Raw genomic sequence first — 21843 nt, 5'->3', positions numbered from 1 at the left:
TTTAGTGTTCTTTCAGTTTAAATAGCAAAATGAAAGTAGAAATATTACACACTGTTATATAGAAGAACTTTAAAAGCTTGACTGAGAGAGATCAAGTGGTCCAGGGAAAGATTCTTCAAAACACAGCTACTGGTTTCACTATATATGAATCACCTAACAAAAATTTGATTCTTAATAGGTATGCACAATTCTGTGGAGCTAGAGATGGTGGTGACATAAAACACGAACTTTTTTCAGCTTGTGGTAGTGCATTCTCCCAGAAGTATGAAATCAAAAATTGAAAGAAGGAACAACCAAATTATTAGTGCTTTAGATGTAGAAACAACTATAAACTTAATTGTATATTTTGCATCAGCAGCTTTTCACTTCCAATTTAAAGCAATAACGTAAAACACTGCCAGATTTTACTGCAGTCCAACCATAGTGATTTTCATCTTACATAGATCTGTGGACTGTTCTTCACTTTTGTATCTTCAAATGTGAAATGTACTTTCCACTTAAAGGTAGCATTTGGATAAGAACTAATGTGTTGCTCTGTATAGAATAAGGTGTGAAGTTCTGTAAGACCGTATCAGATGATTCTGCAATTCAAGCTGACAAAGCTGATTAAAAATTCAAATACAGTGAGCACTGTTCACTCTCTGTAAAGTATGATACAAAACACAGTGTATAGTAAGCTAGACACTATATCGCATCACTTTAAACACAGCTGTGAATCATGTGAACATGCCTGACAAATAGTGTCTTTTCCCAAAGACCTTTCTTTTTACTGGATACATTCTTTGCCTGATGTTTTGTTAATGTTGATGTTTTTATGATCCTTTTTCTTTCCTTTTTATCTGGCAGGGTCAAGTCACGACGTTTACTCAGCAGATCTTAAAATGTCACAATTCTGTGCGGTCTCACAGCTGATGAAATATTTAAAACATTTTGCCATATAGTTACATTTCTGTTTGTTGTTCAAAAGTAATTTACCACAACCAATTTCATAAGAGATGTTCATCGGTGGATAGCCTCAAAGTTTTAACAGAAAAGATTTGATACAAGTCTGATTTCATTTCAATTCTTGTTGGATGATGCTCCGAGTTAAGTTTGGATACTCTTCAGACATACATTATGTCTCTTGGGCTGATGGTTGCTACATAATTAACATGAAACATACCTAACACAGAGTTTGGCAACCGTCATATCTTCATATACTTTAGGTCATCTTGTACTGTGTGGACATAATTTACAAATTGGACATCTGCAAATCTATCATCATTTCTGTATTTTGTGAGCTGAAAAGTTTCATATCACTTTCCTTAACTTCTTTTCATTTCAAAACTGATCTCTGAAATCTCTTCTTAGAAGTCTTACATACTTAGCAAGAGTCCTGAACAATTCTACATGTTACAATCGAAATTGTGTATTCCCTCTAAATTCTTTCTATTGTTCACATTAACTGAGACATGGGAACTGAAAATTATGTACCCTTTTGATTCTATATTTTAGGGTCAGTACAAAGAGTCAGAGATGGAGATCTGAAATCTACTATAGATTCTGTAACTGAACTGATGCTCAACACTTTAAGAAAGATGGGAGTGGCAGTTTCAAATGTGGCACTGGTACCTTGGGGCACCTTACATAATTGGTTCTGTCATAGATCAAGTGGCTGCGAATTCACAACTTGCCGTCCACACACACATCACCTCCCAGATTTTGTAATCGTCCTCTTGTAAGTGGAATACCGTGCTAGCACTGGCAGTCAGTGGTTTTTTGCTCCTGACGACGATGGCAGCGACAGCTGTCAAAAGCTCCAGTGTTTTATTTGAAATTATGCAACAACTTGTACACCTAGAAGAGTTTATTCAGACACAGAAGGCTGGTGCATATTCCCTGACTTGTTTACTTTGATGGTACGTTCTCCCTTCAGTACTCAATAACTATCCACAGTTAAAATTTTCTCGTTTCTTGAACAGCTAGTAACTTAATGTAATCAAGGTGGTGAACTTGACATTTTACATCACACAATTACATTAAGTCCCTAACGTTATTAAACAATAATACACTCCTGGAAATTGAAATAAGAACACCGTGAATTCATTGTCCCAGGAAGGGGAAACTTTATTGACACATTCCTGGGGTCAGATACATCACAGGATCACACTGACAGAACCACAGGCACATAGACACAGGCAACAGAGCATGCACAATGTCGGCACTAGTACAGTGTATATCCACCTTTCGCAGCAATGCAGGCTGCTATTCTCCCATGGAGACGATCGTAGAGATGCTGGATGTAGTCCTGTGGAACGGCTTGCCATGCCATTTCCACCTGGCGCCTCAGTTGGACCAGCGTTCGTGCTGGACGTGCAGACCGCGTGAGACGACGCTTCATCCAGTCCCAAACATGCTCAATGGGGGACAGATCCGGAGATCTTGCTGGCCAGGGTAGTTGACTTACACCTTCTAGAGCACGTTGGGTGGCACGGGATACATGCGGACGTGCATTGTTCTGTTGGAACAGCAAGTTCCCTTGCCGGTCTAGGAATGGTAGAACGATGGGTTCGATGACGGTTTGGATGTACCGTGCTCTATTCAGTGTCCCCTCGACGATCACCAGTGGTGTACGGCCAGTGTAGGAGATCGCTCCCCACACCATGATGCCGGGTGTTGGCCCTGTGTGCCTCGGTCGTATGCAGTCCTGATTGTGGCGCTCACCTGCACGGCGCCAAACACGCATACGACCATCATTGGCACCAAGGCAGAAGCGACTCTCATCGCTGAAGACGACACGTCTCCATTCGTCCCTCCATTCACGCCTGTCGCGACACCACTGGAGACGGGCTGCACGATGTTGGGGCGTGAGCGGAAGACGGCCTAACGGTGTGCGGGACCGTAGCCCAGCTTCATGGAGACGGTTGCGAATGGTCCTCGCCGATACCCCAGGACCACCAGTGTCCCTAATTTGCTGGGAAGTGGCGGTGCGGTCCCCTACGGCACTGCGTAGGATCCTACGGTCTTGGCGTGCATCCGTGCGTCGCTGCGGTCCGGTCCCAGGTCGACGGGCACGTGCACCTTCCGCCGACCACTGGCGACAACATTGATGTACTGTGGAGACCTCACGCCCCACGTGTTGAGCAATTCGGCGGTACGTCCACCAGGCCTCCCGCATGCCCACTATACGCCCTCGCTCAAAGTCCGTCAACTGCACATACGATTCACGTCCACGCTGTCGCGGCATGCTACCAGTGTTAAAGACTGCGATGGAGCTCCGTATGCCACGGCAAACTGGCTGACACTGACGGCGGCGGTGCACAAATGCTGCGCAGCTAGCGCCATTCGACGGCCAACACCGCGGTTCCTGGTGTGTCCGCTGTGCCGTGCGTGTGATCATTGCTTGTACAGCCCTCTCGCAGTGTCCGGAGCAAGTATGGTGGGTCTGACACACCGGTGTCAATGTGTTCTTTTTTTCATTTCCAGGAGTGTATACCATGCAATAGATGATACTTAATTTACACTTATCCTATTTTCCATAATCTTGTGTGTTTTGCCACTATTGTACCAGATATTTAAATTTAGTGATACTTTCTGGAAACTGAGTGAAGATATTTTGTTAACTGTTCCACCCTTTTAGCCCTCTACCAAAACAAGAATATTCAACTTCACTGTTCCATGATTTCACACTTATTTGGTGTTGATTGTCATTTCTTGCCTTATATACCTCATCAGGACAAGCCAATACCCTATACACTTTGGTGACTTTCTATCATCAAAAGATTTTCTTTGGTTTTACCCCAAATTCGGCTAGGACTTACAGTTTTGTCAACAATTCCGTGTTTTATAAGTTGGCCACACCTGGAAATTCATTCTTTACTGTTGTCCATCACCACCATTTTGTGCTGTGCCATGCCATGCCATGTGATTCTGTGATAACTTCAAGTAAACAAGGAATGAATACACTTTGAAACATTGCTAATGGGCTGTGATATTGAAAGTTTGATTGCAACAGCATGTTGTTTCAAACCTGCCACTTTTCGCAGCTACTGAGGAAACTTGACACTGTGAGTAAGTTGGGAAAATATTACTTCCCACTGGACATGGTGAATAAAGAACTGAAGCATGAATATTCATTGCTAATACATAAAACCTGCACATTCAAATATAGATCTATGTTTACATTTTTTATGAAAGTGAAAACAGCACTTTTGCTTTTGTGTGAATGATAAATTCATAGCTGCATGACAAATTATCGTGCACCGGAGGTAGCAACAAACATCACAACAATTCTTTTCACCTATCCCCTTTATGGTAGGATATATTTCCCTGTTGTTATATGTGAATCTGTTGACTACATCCCTCTTATCCCTCGACTTCTCCCCAACACACTTCTCAGCTGTATCCACCACGCTACTGTATTTCTAATTAAGTAGCTTGCTTTTTCTGGATCTCTTGGTATTATTTTGTTGCCTGCTTGAACATTGGAATAATCCTTAATGCTCCTGTATGACTTCTTATATACCCATACACGTTTCTCCTTTTCTCTTGGTAATGTTAGCTGTTTCAGGAAGCATAATCCTTTTTTCTGTCATCACTGCTCTATAGTAATAAAACAGATCTGGTGATGTGCTTTATTACTTTTAGTGGAATATGTTTTGCTTCCTACTCTGATATAATCTGCTAGTCTGATAACATATTGTTAGCATCATCTACTGTAGTCAACCACTGACTGAATGTTTCAGCTAGATACTTTTCTATTTGCACCCACATTAATTATGTGATATTCAGCAACTACTGTTTTTGTCTGCTTTTTACTCTCTAAGTGTACTTCAACACTACTGCCTTCTGGCCATTTACTCAGTAATGACATGTATTTTCTACCATATGTCATCAGGTTTTATCAGAAAAACATCCAGTAAGTTATCACCCCTTGTATTTTCTGAACAAACTGCATGTAGGCTTCTTCCTAAATCAGCCTGTTTGCTATGAGTTGATTCCTGTCCCGCGAATCAAATTTTCATTCCTGATGTTATGTCTGCACCAATCACTATACTTCAAACCTGCTTGTCAGTCAGGTTCCCAGTTCACCAATTTTTCAACTGTATTATTGTATCATACTATGTTATGTGTTTACCACACTATGTTGTATGTTTCCCAACATAAATTGCATATGGATATTTAGTTAATAAGGGGTGATATAACAATATGTCTGATACACTGCTACTTGTTACTATCCCATTTGCAATAATAAAAACAAGAAGTCATTCCATGGCATTAAGTTTCACCAAAAAGCGAAGGGGAAAAGTATTACGTAAAACTGAGATTGACATCAAAGCAAATTGTTAATCCTCAACAATTCAACAATATAAAATTTTCTACAGCCTTAGGTCAAATGGGCAGGATAACATACAAATCTTTATGCAAAGAATATTACTTACACACACACACACACACACACACACACACACACACACACACACAGAGAGAGAGAGAGAGAGAGAGAGAGAGAGAGAGAGAGAGAGAGAGAGAGACCAGCTTTAAAAATCTGAGCTGTCAAAAGACCTCTTATAATTGAAGTTTTCATAAGTTTCAAATACAGCTTACAGCTCACTGAGTACAATAAAGTGCCATGAGTTACTCTGGTAGTATGAAAAATATAACCAAATTCCAATGACTGTGATTTTCTGATTTCAATAATATAACTGTAGCAGCTATGGTGTAGGGATTGCTTTCTCCATTAAAATGTAAAGAAAGTGTGAGAAACTGCCACGGTCTCAAAGATATCAAGACAAAAGCAAACAAATTCTGCTAACTGAGAAAGCTCTCAATGGATTCCTGCACACCTGCACCATAAATGAAGAATTCATACAAATCCAGTATATGATCTCACAAGATGATAAATTCAGTTTCAGTCCACTGTAGATACACCACTATAGTTCAATTAATGCAACATGAAATTTCAACTATCCAGATGCCCTGTGTTCTACACTATCAGAACAGCTGCATACAGGCATAGCAACAATTTTGCATACTTTGACTGCTATGCTATTTAAATGAGTCCTTTAAAGTTATGTTCTCCAAAATATTGATCAAGTCAAAACAAAACAAAAAGTCACCTTTTCCAGCTCCTCTGGACTTGTGATCTGCATTCTGCTTACCCTGATTAGTAAATCAATAAAGCAACAGCTAGCCAACATTCCAAAAGTAACACGTATATGCTAACATATCTGTTTGGCAGTTTTACAACTGAATGTCAAACATACTAGCTACTCTCATGCATTATTACCAAAATCAAATTGACGACATCTCAACAGAAACTTACCATACGGACTGGTCATCAGGATTTCGTATCTTTATGATTTCTTCAATATCATCCCCACACTGCGCCACCATCCGTGCTACTTCCCTCATAGACTCTTCTGTCGACGGTACATGGGGCTCTGCAGCTGAGGAGACTAGGAAACTCTTATGAGCACCGTGTTTTGATTACACCTGTAGCAGTAGCAACTGCAGCTGTGTGGAGTAGTTACCTCCAGTCGGGGGCGGCTGAGCGGCGGCCACGAGATGCGGCATCGGGGCTGAGGTCGGCGGAGGCTGCTGCTGGAGGGAGACCAGCTGAGGTGGTGGTACAAGCAAAGTCTGAGGAGGGGGAGGGCCCTGCACTGGCAAGGACGCAGCTGCCGGAGTCTGTACTGTCGGTGGCAGTGTCTGGAGTTGGACCGGTGCTGGCGGTGGTGGAGGGTACTGCATGTACTGTGGTGCCATTGGAGGAGGATGTGACAGAACCACAGTCGGAGGAGGAACAGAAGGTGTGATGCCCAGAGGAGCAATATTAGGGGCTCCACTGACTGGGGCAGCCACTGAGGTTACTGAATGTGACTGTGGAGCCAGCACCAATGCTGGAGCGGCTTCAGGTGAAACCAGAGGTGGTGCTGGAGTTTGTACTAATTGAGGAGGGTGTTCCACAGCAGTCAGGCAGTGAGCCATTGTTAGAGGAAGTGTTGGAATCTGCATTTGCTGCAGAGGCTGTGCCTGTTGAACTGGTGGTGGAGGTGGCTGTGAAAAATCACTGACAGGTGAAGTGCCTCTGGTGGGAGAATAAGGGGATGATGGTCGAACTTGATGAGACTGCCAGCTTTCCCAACCGCTGTTATTCCTGCTGCGTTCACTCCTCTCGTGTCGATCTATTGTTTCTGTTTAAAAAAAAAAGTAACATTCTCAGATTTAACAGTTTGCTTTGAAACTCTCCACAAATATTTCTGACTAATAAATAAAAACTAAAAGATAAAGAGACAATTTAGGCAATATTTAGAGACCGTAGAATATATCTGCATTCTCTACAATCTCAGTTAGCAATATAGTATTGTTAATTCAGAAAGACGCATTACTTAGCACGGCAAATTGGTTACTCAGCCATAATAGTCACTACCTTGGTTACATGACTAGAAAAAGTAGCTTTCCAATTCAAAGTAGAGAGTATTGTTACCTCACAGTGTGAGTGCAAAAAGTGATCACAAAAGTAACCATGGAAAATATCTTCACAGAAAGCAACAACAACTTTCCATTAAGTCACTAATTTTACTGACAATGAGGAAGAGAACGGTGTGACAGAGCCAACAGAAAAGGTGACAGTAGGTGCAAAAAAACGTAAACAAGCAATGGTTAAGTACATCAGTGTGGAATAGAATTGAATTATTTGCCTCGAAGCAAAAGAGTAAAATACACACAACAAATATTTAACTGACAATTTAGATAAATGTGTTATTAGACAACATTTATGCAACATTATGAACATTACAAGGAAATATCATATTTGCATAAACTTCACAGTTCTCATCACAAAGGAGTAGATTTCCATGCTAGCAAAGAAACTTTGAGAAATTCTGCTCCACCTACAGTATTTGATTTTACATGTGGACATGAGTTACATGTGGACAAGAGGACATCATTGAGAAAAGAGCATCTACATTGGGTTTTTTATGCAAAAAAAAAAAAAAAGAACAATGCCAGGCAATTTTTCATTGTTGTAAATGCAAAGTTCTCTTTCATGTTCACTTCTCCTCTATAATAGGAAAACTTCAGAGTATCATGTAGAAATGGACAGAATAAAGTTAAAAATTTGTGGAGAGAAGGCAAGCCACAATTTGGCATTAATTAAGGACTGCCAACCTTCTCCTCTTTAATCTATCCACAACATTTTTGAAGAAAATGTTTACTTTTCTACTGTATCCATGCCATCTAGTCCTTCAACTTATAGAACTGATTGAGAGTCTCACAAATAACATCATCCATAATCATGACAAATCAATCATCACATTTTCTAAACAGAAAAAATAATAGTGAATGCTTTTATTGATAGTAAATAACCTCTGTGAGATGCCTAGCATGGTGCAAGCCTTTTTGACATAATGCTACTTCAGTGATTTGCGAGTAATTTTGCGTTTTTTTTTTTTCCCCCTCCCCAAGCAACTTTTCAGTTGGCCTCACAGGGCTGAGTGAACGTCACTGCAGATCTTTCCACAAGAGAAAAAATTTAAGGTAGTCATCAGGAGTTTAAACCTGGACCCCCATCATTACTGGGTAGTAACACTAACCACTAGATTACATTGTCAGTTTAATTTTTATGCTGTGATACTAGAAGTGCTGTGTATCATGCCAAAGAAGTACACGATTACTGGAAGAGACAATGGAACTGAAAATGTGATAAGTTTGCTCAATTTAGATTCGTCCATAACGGATGGAAGATGACAAATCAATAGGCACACCTGTGGGAAAGAGCAACATCACCAGCGAAAGAAATTTCATAGATAAGCTCCTATGGCCAACAAAGGATCGTAAGCAGCCAAAATGTGCATCTCCTCTTTCTGTTCTGGTTTTCAATGGGCACTTCATTCAGTGGCACTTATGACATCACTCCACTTGTGAGTGTACCAGAGTGTATACGGAGCAAGCTGGGTCTTCCATCTGATCTTTTCACTTACGTATGTCCTAAGTGCATGTGTAACATACGCCTGGATCTATCCAAACTTTGATCAGTTTGTACCTCATTTAGATTTATTATCGGGCTTTCCTTTTCAATGTGCTGATTCCATTAGTGTAATTAGTTTTGCTGGAAACCACATTAATTAAAAATGATTAACAACGGAAAATTTTACAATAATACAAGGTGGAAACTGACGTCATTCACTAGAAAGAGTGGCATCCTGATGTTATAGTATTGTATTAGGTTAGTGATAAGTTCATAGCATTTTGTTTCGCATATTGGTATTCTGGCAGCCGTGGGTTTATTTATCGACTGATATTTTTTATTCGTAGTTCACTGTTGCTATTTGTTTATGTACTGTCATTTGGAGACAGCGGAGCTGTAGACACTAAAAAATGGAAACCAAAGTTGAGAAATCTGAACATTTTTGACATATTCTTCTGTTTGAGTTCAGAGGTGTGACAGCAGCAACGGCAGCTAGAAAAATTGTGTCATGTATGAGAATAATGCCACTGAGTAGAGAATGGCAGCAAATAGTTTTCTTGTTTTAAGGAGTATCTTGCATGCAATGGGGAAGGTTCAAAAATCAGGTATATGGGTACTTCGTGCACTAAGCCAAACTCACAAGAATCTGTGAGTGGCTATATGTGCATCTCTGCTTGCTGATCAACAATTGGCTCATAAACAAAACCGACCATCCGTATTCTGTATCATTATTGGTGACGAGAAATGGTGGTGTTATTCTAAAATATGGAAAAGAAAGCAGCAACTCCCCATACAAAGATCTGCACACATCCATAATATATAACTGTTTGCGCCTGATGGGACACCAACAGGGTGGTGCATATTGAAGTGCTTCCCTCAGGTGTAACCATCACAGCTGACATTAACTGTCAAAAACTGAGACATCTTGCAGACACAATCCACCACCAGGAAAACTGTGTGAAGTTGTGCTACTCCATGATAATGCCCATCCGCGTTCTGCTACACTAACAAGAAACAATATTCAGAAGTCAGGTTGGAAAGTCATTCTGCACCCAACTTACTCAGCTGATATTGCACACTCAGATTTTCACCTTCTCTACGCTCTATTACACAACCGTCAAGAAACTTCCTTTCCTGATGAAAATATGCTCCAAACAAGGCTTGTTGCATTCTTCACTTCAAAACCATGGTTTTTAAAGTTGTGGAATCGAACAGTTGCACCAGCATAGGCAGACTGTTGTAAATAGTGAAGGGGAATATATTTTTGATGACTGAAGTCTCTTATGTGCCTCTGTTGTTTTTTTAAGCTTATAGAGAAATGCTATGAACTTATGCCCCAACCTAATAGTTTCATTATCCTGAAACTAATTAACTTATCAGATACTGTAATTAATGTTAAAGTGGGGAAGTACCTATATTTTTCAGCTCAGGTTTAGTCATTGTATTTGTTAGATTTCAGACTTTATCGCTATACTTTCGTTGCTCCACTTTTTATTAAGGTAGTAACACCTTTCACAAATTAAGTAGGCAGTGAGTAAGGTTTCTTATAAATTTGCATCAATGATAACACATCTAAAGTGGTTCCTACACTCGAAAACATGTCATTCGCAATGCAAATGTATCAAATGGTTACATGATCTTTTGTGTTTTCCTAAATGACTACATGTTTCGTAAACCAAGTTACTGCTATAACACATAACTCATACAAATTAAAATCTAACCTAGCCATTTTTCAAACTTCTATGTACGAGGATCATTTCAAAGTCCTACACACTGTAAGACAAAACTGAAGAAAATAATTTATTTTACAAAATACCTTTACAAGCCTTCAGTATAATGTCCATTCTTGCTTATGACACCTTCCCAACATTCTGGCATCTTCCATATTCCTTATAGGGCACCTTCATTGTTGAGCTGTCTGATTACTCTGTTTACCTCCCTGAAAGCTTCATCAATTGTATCGCTGGGCTCATATCACGACCATTCAGTGGGTGGGGAAGTATTTGGCATCCATATTTGTTGAGCTTTTCTCTCATTGGTAGGGCCTACAAGGTCTTGGATTGTTGTGCAAAATGAGGACACCAGTTGTAAGCATGTCAGGGCTTCTTTCACAAATTATCGGCAGTAAAACATTTTGCAGAACAGCTTGTAGTACGTGCCTGTTACAGATGTCCCCTGGGGCAATACTTGAAGCTACAACTACATTCATGTCACATGCAAAGATCATCAGTAGTTTCACCTTTGATTTTTGGGAGCAAAATTTTTTCAGGCACTGCGAACATGAATTTCTCCACTGTGAGAACAGACTTCAGTTCTGGCTCAAGATCTCATATGCAGACTTCATCAAATGCAATAATCCTTTTCAGAAACTGTTCTGTTTGATAATGATGAGGCAATACTCCTGCGAATATTCTGCGACCTGCCTTCTGCTCTTCACTCAGATCATGAGGAATTCATCTGGCAGCAAATTTTTTCATCTTTCAACTTTTTAATTTATGATTCTGTAAACTAAAGTGACAAGACATTCTAGCCTCATATGCAATTTCCCCACATTTTTCACTGATCCTCTCTCAAAATGTCATTAACAATAACCTGAGAGATGTAGTCTGTTGCAGTTAATGGCTTTCCACTTCTTGGACTGTCCTCAGTGCTTATCTGACCTTCACAGAAATGAGCAGACCACTGTGATATGATCCAGTACATTATTCCCACATACCTCTCTCAAAGCATTGTGAATTTCTGTTGCGTTCTTGTATGGATTAGATTTTGATGTAGGACTGCTGCTCGCTACATGTAATCCAACCTGACTGTTTCAGCTTCCATTTTACACTGAATTACTCATGATAGACACGCAAACCAGCAAACATATATACGACTGTCACACCTCAAGTCTCGTTCACAACTGACATGAATTTCAACTTGATCACATCGCCAAAACAGTCGCGCATGTGCAGTATGCAGGACTTTTGAAATGACCCTCTCAGTTTCTGAAATCACAATATGTTCATTTACCAGTCTTTATAAAGTAGTGTGTTGTAAATCTTAGAGACAACATCTATGCAGAAGTTTGAAAACTACAGTTAGTCAATGTTATGTTAAAGTTTGCAGCTGGTAATCATGGTAATCACACAACTAACATCTCAGTTTCAACAATATCCATTTCTGTACATTATTACCAGCCATCATCAAACTTAATGCCCACAACTCTTTATTTTGATACCAACTTCAGAATGTCCATGTTTCAGACTTCAAGCATGAAAGTGCACTGTATTTGCCATTGTCAAACTGTTTCCTATGTGAAAATGTCTGCCTGTAAACAACCTTTTCACGTGAAAACTAGAACAGGTCATTGTACTAGAATGAAATTTTCACTCTGCAGTGGAGTGTGCGCTGATATAAAACTTCCTGGCGGATTCAAACTGTATGCTAGACCAAGACTCAAACTTGGGACCTCTGCCTTTCGCAGACAAATGCTCTACAACTGTGCTACACTAGCATTACTCCCAGCCCATCCCCACAGCTTTGCTTCCACCAGTAGCTCATTTCCTACCTTCCAAACTTCACAGAAGTTCTCACCTGAAACTTGTGGGACTAGGATTTTTGGAAGAAAGGATACTCTGGAAACATCCCCAAGTTATGGCTAGTCCATGTCTCTGCAATATCCTTTCTTCCAGGAGTGCTAGCCCCACAATTTTTTGTGAAGTCCGGAATAGGATATAAAGTACGGGGGAAGTAAAGCTGTGAGGAAGAGTCGTGAGTCATACATGGCAACTCAGTTGGTAGAGCACTTGCCTGTGAAAAGCAATGGTCACAAGTTCGAGTATTGGTCTGCCACACAGTTTTAATCTGCCACAAAGTTTGGTCATCTATGCTTATAGTGGCAATAAATGTTGGATAAGTCACACTAAAAGTTGTGTGGGACACATTATTGGAATACTTTTCATATCACTAATTTCACAGCTACACTACGAACGTTCTTCGATGAGAGGCTGAGGGCAGAATAAAGGTTTGCAGGTAGGTCTTCATACAGCTATATGCTATTACTACCTCTCCTCCATACTTCTCAGATGCAAACATGATGGTGCTGCCACCATGGCCAGATAACCAGTTCATTTTGCCAGATCATAATCATAGTGTCCCTATTTACAAACTGTTAAAAATAATTTTAAAAATGATACTATAATTAAAAATAGGGTGAGGAGAATTGAATACGATTAAAAAAAAAAAAAAAAAAAAAATCACCAAATTTTTTGAAGTTTTTTTAAAGAAAAAGAGTACTTTTTGAGATAAAATTGGGTATGTAAGGGAGTATAGATCCTCTAAACTGACACTGAATCTATGTCTTTAAAGTTACAAATGCAGACTAGGAAAAATTTTTGGACTGAAAATTTTAAATATGATATAGCAGATCCAAAATATATTTTGTCCTTGTCTGCAGACTCTAGACAAAGACAGAGTGACAAAGTACTTTTTGAATGGTGCAGACATCTGTGGCTGTATGAATTCCTCTTTCCCCTTTGAAATTTAGCCAAGATATAAGCTCCTCCACCTACAGCTGCTGGATCAGTCATTGAAATAGAACCTGGTGTGAATTCTTCAAAGGGATTGACACCACACATTCTGCTATCACTCTTCAGCGAAACACTGGAATCGGACTCCTCAGTTTCCCTTATCTTGCAACAGCTTTGGTCACAGGCACAGGCTCTGCTACTTCTGCCCCCCCCCCCCTTTCTCTTGTTTGGAGGCTTTTCTTTTTCAGCAAGGAGTTTGCCGTATTCTTCTGTTCTTATCTGATCTATGACAAAGGATATATCCTACATTTGGTCACATGTTTATCAGTCTCCCCCTCCCCTCAAGGAGTAAATTCTCAAAACTTGCTGAAATTTCACTGCTGCAAACAGAGGTTACATTTTTTCTTTCAAAATCATTAGTTTCAACTTTATCTCCATCACAACAAAGCATCTTCAGAAATGTTGTGAAATGACTCATTTCTACCACAAGTGACGTTTATGAGCTCATTCTGTTTCGTCTTACATAATTTATCTCTGAACTTTTTCAGGATCCAGTAGAAGAGGCTACTATGATCCGTTGTACGGACAGATTGTTATCCAGTAGAATAGGATGATTCTGTGACCTATAAAAGGGTCAGATTATTGTTTTCTTTAATTATGAAATTATGTTTTTTAGACTTCAAAGCATGTAGTTGTGCTCTGCAGACCATATCATCAAACTCTGATTTAGATGGTGTTCTATGATTGCTTCTTTGCCACTGGATCAACACAGTATTCCAAGTGACCTTGAATGGCTTGCAGCAACACTTAAATAAAAATTGCAGCTGGTTAGCTGTGAGTAGTGGCAGTTTTGCAATTGTAACTTTCCCATTCCTTATTTTTTCTGTGAATTTGGGATCGAAATAAGTAAGGCAACCATACAGTGATAAAGGTAAAGTCATACTTCTACAGTATCACACGAATGACTAAAGTAGATTGAAAAGATGGACAACGTCATGGCACTGTAAAGTGCATTGGAATAAAATGTGCTATGTAACTGAAGCTTTGAAACCTAGCAGTCTATATTTTCTGGCACATTAATGGCAACAGCAACAAGGCATAGAGCACAGTCTATACTACCTGGTGCATTATTGCCAAAAGCAGCAAGAAATACATATTTCAGTGTATAGGACCACACGATAAAAAAACTTTTGGCCATCACTTTTGGAAACCATCTGTTTCACATTTTGGGACAGAGTGAAAGGTATTTAAGGATTATATTGACTGCTTGATAATTATCTCCATATAATAAATATGATGATAATGAATAACTCAGCAGACAGGGCACCATTTTCTGCATTCGGATATTTGGTAGAAACAAAGTCATTAATTTCAAGAATATGGCAACAATTCTAGAACTATGTACACATTTATGTTCAATCCAAAAACGTTGTTTGTCAAAATTGTTTACTTATTTAAAAATGAAATTTGTAATGGAAAAACAAATTATAACTTAACTGTTCCTAAACAATGGCAGCATAAATAACGGTAGGAATAGTTGTAACATCCATGGTTTTCTTGTAAATACACTGGGTACATCATTTTTTGGAAAATTTTGGCTACATCAGTTTCAGAGCACCTTATCCTAAATACTTGAATCACACACATCAAAGTTCCAATTTCAACTAGTTGACATGACAATAGTTCAAATAAACAAAAGATCTTCAAACAAAAGATATTTAATTTGCTGGAGCACAAAATGAACAGCAGTCATGATATCTTCAATTCCTGGAGCTAAGAAACCTACTAAATAGAACCTAGTTACAGATAAATATTTACAGAAAACAAAATGAAGTGAGCTCATAATTAAAAGTCACAGGCACTTCAAGGCTTACATGAACAAAGAAGGAAGCAACCAAAACACTACTACAGAATCATACCTACTTTCCTTGAAGTGATATTAACAAATAGCTAAGTTTAAAGCAGTTCAGTACACAAACTGTTGCATAATTAAGAATGATATTCAAGGGGGAGAATACTTATGTGGCTGTCAACTGCCTACCTCATGGTACCATGTAGAAAACCAACTCTTGCCACACAAACACTGAAATGACATACTGAGAAATCTCTGATTTATGAACAGAAAATCATTCCAACATAAAACTGGTGAAGTATGAATCCGTAAAACACATTGCACCCCTTCTAGCAGACCATCATCATAGGTCATCGAATAGTGTTTGAAGTCATTCAGAAACATGACTTATGAGAATGGATATCTCCTTTGTAACAATCAATATGGCTCCCATAAATGGCAGTCTTGAGAAGCTCAGTTTGCTCTGCCTCTCCATGAGATTCAGAAGGCAGTTGATAATGGCTCCCAGGTTAATGCCATGTTCACTAACTTCTGGAGAGATCAGATAAATCTTCAGTGTCCCCAGAGAAAGAATACATAGCTGCTCATGGAACGTTAAGCTGGTTTTGTAATGGAATTTGAGATTTCCTAACAGATGGAACTGAAGATGTCATCCTTGGCAAGGCAAAATTGTAAGCTCTAAAAGTAACTTCTGGTGTATCACATGAAAGAGTTGAAAGTGCCACTATTGTTCAGGACATACATAAAAGATACGTGGATAATGTAAGATGTTCTTTGAGGTGGTTTTATATAGGAGGGTTTCAATGGCAAAAAATTATCATAAACTGCAGGAAGACCTCCAGAAAATCAACACTTAGGAACTGGCACTTGACCCTCAACATAAATACATGGAACATACTGCATGCAATTAGGTGGAAAGGTCTATTATTCTTTGTTTACATTACGGGCCATAAATCACTAGTAACAGTAACAGTTACGCAATACCTAAGAGTATCCATCCAGAGAACAAAGTGGAACAACCACATAAAACTAACACTGGACTACCAAGAGGAGATGCAGGTTGAGATTCACTGGTAGCATCCAGAGAAGATGCAAAACATGCACAATAAAGTTTGTAAAATATTCATTCAATTGATTCTTGAGTACTGCTTATCAGCCTGAGCCCAAGGAAAGGTCAAAAAACAAAAAAGAGCAATGTGTTTCATCAGAGGTTCATTCAATAAGTGTCATACAATCATAGGAATGCCCATTCTACACCCATGGTAGATGCAACAAGAAGCATTGAATATCAGACAGACTTACTGCTAAAATCATTTGATGATACATTCTTCCCACATATGTCTCACAAAATTACTGTAATTAGAAAATTATAGCTCATACAGAAGCACAGAAGCTTGCCAACAGGTCTTCCCATGCACCATTCACAAACAGAACAGGAGAAAGGGGGGAGGAAACCATAGTACACTAAACTACCCTCCACCATAAAGTGGTTTGCAGCGTACAGGTGTAGATGTAAAACAATCTCAGAAACACATTTATTGAAAAAAGAATTTATTGGTTAAAAAAAATCTTGAATGTACACTGATACCTATCACGATTTCCATAACTGCTCAAATACTCAAATATTACAGTACTATGTGGTGTAGACACTAAAATCTCTGACACTGTTGCGCAACATAGCACTTCGGCGAAGGACATACGTCAATAGTTTTAAAATCAAACAATGGAAAATCCAGAATGGAATGATGACAATATTATGAAAAGGATGGATTGCTACTCACCATATAGCGAAGTTCAGTCACAGACAGGCCCAACAAAAGAGACTGTTAAACATGTAAGCTATTGGCCAAAAGGCTTTCTTCTGAATTACACAACATGCATGCACGCATTCACACAAATGCAACACACATTCACATGACCACTTTCCCTGCCTGCTGTGGCCAGACTTCAAGCAACAGCACAGGAGAAGCAATCTGGGTGGTGGGGTACAGAGAAGGTTGGGGGTGGGGAATGGGAGGGATAGCAGGGTATGAGTGGGAGGTGGTATAGTGCTGCTTTTGGGAGCATACAGAGGATGAGGTGGAGAGAAGGTAGGGAAGCTAGGTGCAGGCCGGAGGTTAGACAGAGAGTGGTGAGGAAGGGGGGGGGGGGGGGGGGGGGAGAAGAGAAGTAAAAAGACTACAGGCGCATTGGTGGAATAAGGATAGGGATAGGTGGGTGAAGGACAGTGACTAATGAAGGTTGAGGCCACGAGGGTTACATGAATGTAGGATATATTGATGGGTGAGTTCCCACCTTCGCAGTTTAGAAAGGCTGGTGTTGTTAGGAAGGACCCAGATGGCACTGAAATGAAATAGTTTTTGTCATGAAGCCTAAAAAGGGAGAACAAAATGCACAAGTTGTCAATAAACTACTTTAAAAATGTAGATGTTGGTTCTAAACTTCAAATGTCCATTGTTTATTTGAATTTTGTAATAGTGACAGCCTCATTCGTCTAAGGAGAGGGATATGTAGTGTAGCATATCATTTGGAAAATTTTATTTTTGAGATGAATTTAGAAGGGTATGCTGTGTGTGTGTTTTTTTTTCCTGTTTGTATGGGAGATCTGCTGTGGAAGGGATGCACGTATCTGCAAGCGGAAACAACAAGAGTTGTACTGATAAGTTTTGGGGCACCTGCTGGTCAGTGGTTCATTCTTTGTCATCAGGTTCTGCCTTGGAGATAAGGTGTGCTTCATAGAAGAAGGACATAGGTGACAATCATAATGATGTCATCAATATCTGTAGAGTCTTGGGCGTCATTCTCCAACTTTTGGTCATTTTGACATACATCATCTGTCACAAACTGTTTAAGCTTTATGTATTGAGCAAATACAATGTTTCAGTTCATCTTTGTGTGAAGTGTTTCCACTGTGTCACAAGCGAAGTTCAGTATACTCTGATTACCGAACATGTAAAATACATCACTCTGTAGAAAGTTGCAACACTATTTGAATTTACAGTTTACCGCACAGAAGACGGTGCAGATGGTAAGAAATTCCTATCTATGCTGAGTTACATGGTTATTTTGGATCTGCATTGGAAGTACAGCAGGTTCAAAACTATTAATTACAATGGTGACTGGTAAGTTATTCACAAATTAACCCACACAAGGAGTGGAAACATTTCAAGGCAACTGGGCATTTACAGCCTTAGGAATTAATCGTTATACAAGGTGAGGTAGAATGGACTCCCTGATTTGACAGATCAACTGTAAAAAACCCAACAAAGATAATTAAAAAAGGTTTTTATTTTTGAAAACTACATTCAATGCCATTTTATTTTCATTAGGTTTCGAAACTTATACCAGCCAGGTGACGACCTTAGTGAACGACACACATATTGAGCCACTCAAAAAAGTTTCCGAAAACTCTTCTCAGCATATCTTCTGTTGTTCCAGTGATGACATCTGTAATTGCCCACTTAAGAGCTTCCAAGATCCTTGGTTGAACTTTGTAAACCTCTGCTTTGAGGTATCCCCCCCCCCCCCTCCCATCATAAGGAGATCAGGCTGCCTGGAAACTGTTCTTGCAAAATTTGGCATGAACGATTGGCAGTATGAGCTGTGGCACCATCACATAGAGCGTGATGCAGGCTAATCAATGGACACTCCAACTGCCATGTTTTCAGGTGTCCTCACTGGTTTTCTAGGAAGTGCACATCCTGTCACCTCAACACTAGTAATCCATTTCCTAACGGTTTTAGCATCAGAAACCCTGTCAAGACAATTCAAACCAAACCAACTGTGAAGAGCCCTCTGCGCTGCCATTGTTTTTAACAAATGTTTCTACAACAAAGCCCCGATGCTCACTAACCACAGCAAGGTGACTATTGGAAATGGCACCATTTCCTCCACCTAGCACCGCTACTTTCACTCCGCTACCGCACCTGCATGCTCTTCAGTGATTGTTTGAAACTAGGGAGTCCATTCCGCCCACCTTGTATTTAGATTAAAGTAACTTTGTCATTTTGATGTTTCTGTGAAATGTGTGGTGGTTTACAAACATCACCGAAGCATAATTCTTTCTCATATGCCATATGCTCATTTCACTTGTCTGTGCAGCATCTTACAAAACTCAGAAAGCTGCTTGGTTGGAGGACAAAAAGCAAAATACTAATGGAATCTGAGTGCCCTCTTTTGCCCCTACAGATAAATTTTAAAGTAAATGAAGCAAAACTACACCCACTTCCAATTTAAGTCTTTGTTGCTACAAATTTTTCCTTTCTATAGAAAATAGTATTTTTAGTCACATTTTTTCACTACATAGTCTTTTTCAAACAAGTCAAACAATTCAGTCAAAAATTTGAATCTTTCACATCATAAACACACATCGCAGCTTGTGCACAGAGCTGCAAAAACAGAAACATCTCACACACGTGTTGAAAATATTTTTAATATAATAGCAAAATAGTGTTGCATCATGTTTGAAACCCTTGTACAAATCTCTGAATCCATCTGTGTGTTCAGTATTTCTCTGTTGTATATGGTCCATCAAGTCACTCAGGCTATCAGTTGGCTGATCAACCAAGAGATGTAAGTTTACTTTGCAGTAATAATTGCTTTCATTCTGCACTCTGATTAAGAGTCAATTACAATTCAAGTGGCATATTCATCTATATTATAAGTCATAGAAGTCACAACATCCTAAATATTTCCTAATCAGTTTCAAACATCAAAATAAGTTGTTTGGTAAATGATAATACACTAAAGGCTGATTATTTTGCTATGCAGTTAATACTTGAAACTTTTTCATACCTACTGAGTCATCCATGTCTGACAATTGCGATTCCCTACATAACTGACAACTATTTCTTTTTATGTTCAACTGTAGTGGTCATGACTGTCTTCTTTGATTAAGTTAAAGTTTGCGGAATTGAAGTCAGACTGCTCCCTGTAACAAATTCTCACTCCAGGAAGTGTGGTCCTATGCATCACTAGATGCTATGTGGGGAAAAACAGCTTACCATTCCTTGGTCGCTTCATTTGAAGAAATTAAAGTATTCTCCTCTTTCAGTGTATCACGAAGTAGCAATGATCAATCTTTACTAGACATACTGTTGACTGATAACCATATTATGATTGTTGAAGATGTACAATTGACTGAATCCATTAAAGCCTGCCATCATGGTGTCCAAATCTTTACAGAGTTGCCTGCCTATCCAAAGCTGCAGAGTCACATTCCTCACTCCACAGCGTCTGTCTGTCTTCTAAGCTGACTAGACAACTTTAGGGTTGACTGTTTCAATGACTTGGTGAATCACACTAGTAATGTAGCTGATCATGTTAGCACCGGTCAGGTCACGGTGTTAGGCCGGTAACGCACTAAGCAGCCAAGCTGCGGCAGCCGCAATTTTGAGCAGCCAGCCGACGGCTAGTCGTGACGAATGGGCTGAGCGAGATGGACGTGGAAGACACGATAATTGTCCACCTTTTGTCTCAGAAGAAACGCAGAACCAAACAGAGATACTGGATTCATCCTCTACTGTTGGAGCGACACACAAAGGGTTTATTTAAAAATTACTTCAAGGATCTTCGAAACTACCCATATCGTTTTTTTAACTATGCAAGAATATCAGTGGAATCTTTTGATAACCTTGTGGAAAATATAAGAAATTCCATAATGGGTACTGATACTCCTATGTGAGCTTGTGTAACTTCGGAAGAAAAATTGTTGATTACTTTGAGGTGAGTTCAAAAACAAATATGATAGTTCATTTTAATAATATTTGAAAATAATTGGCCAGCAGTTAAAATGATAAGTCACAATTTATTTATTTCTTTTTAGAGAGAAAAAAAATTACCCTTTCCAAATTCTGCAGCAACCATCAACACCAAAGATTTATGTTGCTGACTAACAGTGGTCGCTCGTATTAGAAAATGTACAATTAAAAAACTTCAAAGCAGTAAAACGCCAAATTTGGGTGAAAAATTATTGAATTATCATCGGTTTCTCCCCTGGCCCTTCGATTCTAAAGTTACGAATTTGAAGGAACTGAAAATGGATGAAATGAAAACGAACGAAATCAGAAAACAGAAGTGATAGTTTGAAAATAATAAATAATACAACATGTATGATGATTTGACATTATTATTTTAATTTTATATGCTAAATTATAACAACATTTGGAAAGAATATTAATATTATAGTAGTAGTTGTACTGATGACTGGAATAGATCAAGTATTTCAGAATTCTGGGTTGACACAGTTGAGTTAGTGGGCGATGACAGCTCATTGTATTTGGCGGCAGTGTCCTGTCTGTATGTAATAGGCGTAGAATAATCACGGCGACTTTCCTTCTGATCTCTGCTGAAGTCTGCTCGACCATCATTTGGCTGTAGTATGCATCCATGCTGAAACGGCTGTCTTCTCGAGGCTTCTGGTTCATACCTACTGCTATATGCTCCAGCCACTGTTGTTTCTGACGCATGATCAGAATAGCCTTGGGTGATAAGTCCGCAGTGGAAGCATTTGTACTCTTTTTATGACGTCA

The 21843-nt window shown here is 39.3% G+C and overlaps 1 protein-coding gene across 1 annotated transcript in view; it reads right to left on the bottom strand.

The window, feature by feature from the left end:
• LOC126412093 (SURP and G-patch domain-containing protein 1) overlaps nucleotides 1-21843 on the bottom strand; it is a 167358-nt gene that overhangs the window by 116402 nt on the left and 29113 nt on the right. The window contains exons 5-6 of the mRNA XM_050081513.1: nucleotides 6513-7175; nucleotides 6305-6437 (exon numbers count right to left, since the gene is read on the bottom strand). Coding sequence (XP_049937470.1) covers nucleotides 6305-6437; nucleotides 6513-7175 — 796 coding nt within the window. The remainder of the gene's footprint in view (nucleotides 1-6304; nucleotides 6438-6512; nucleotides 7176-21843) is intronic.

The sequence above is a fragment of the Schistocerca serialis genome, chromosome 7 (assembly GCF_023864345.2).
Source record: "Schistocerca serialis cubense isolate TAMUIC-IGC-003099 chromosome 7, iqSchSeri2.2, whole genome shotgun sequence".
In the NCBI taxonomy this organism is placed as follows: domain Eukaryota; kingdom Metazoa; phylum Arthropoda; class Insecta; order Orthoptera; family Acrididae; genus Schistocerca; species Schistocerca serialis.
This window is presented reverse-complemented; position numbering and strand designations above follow the sequence as displayed.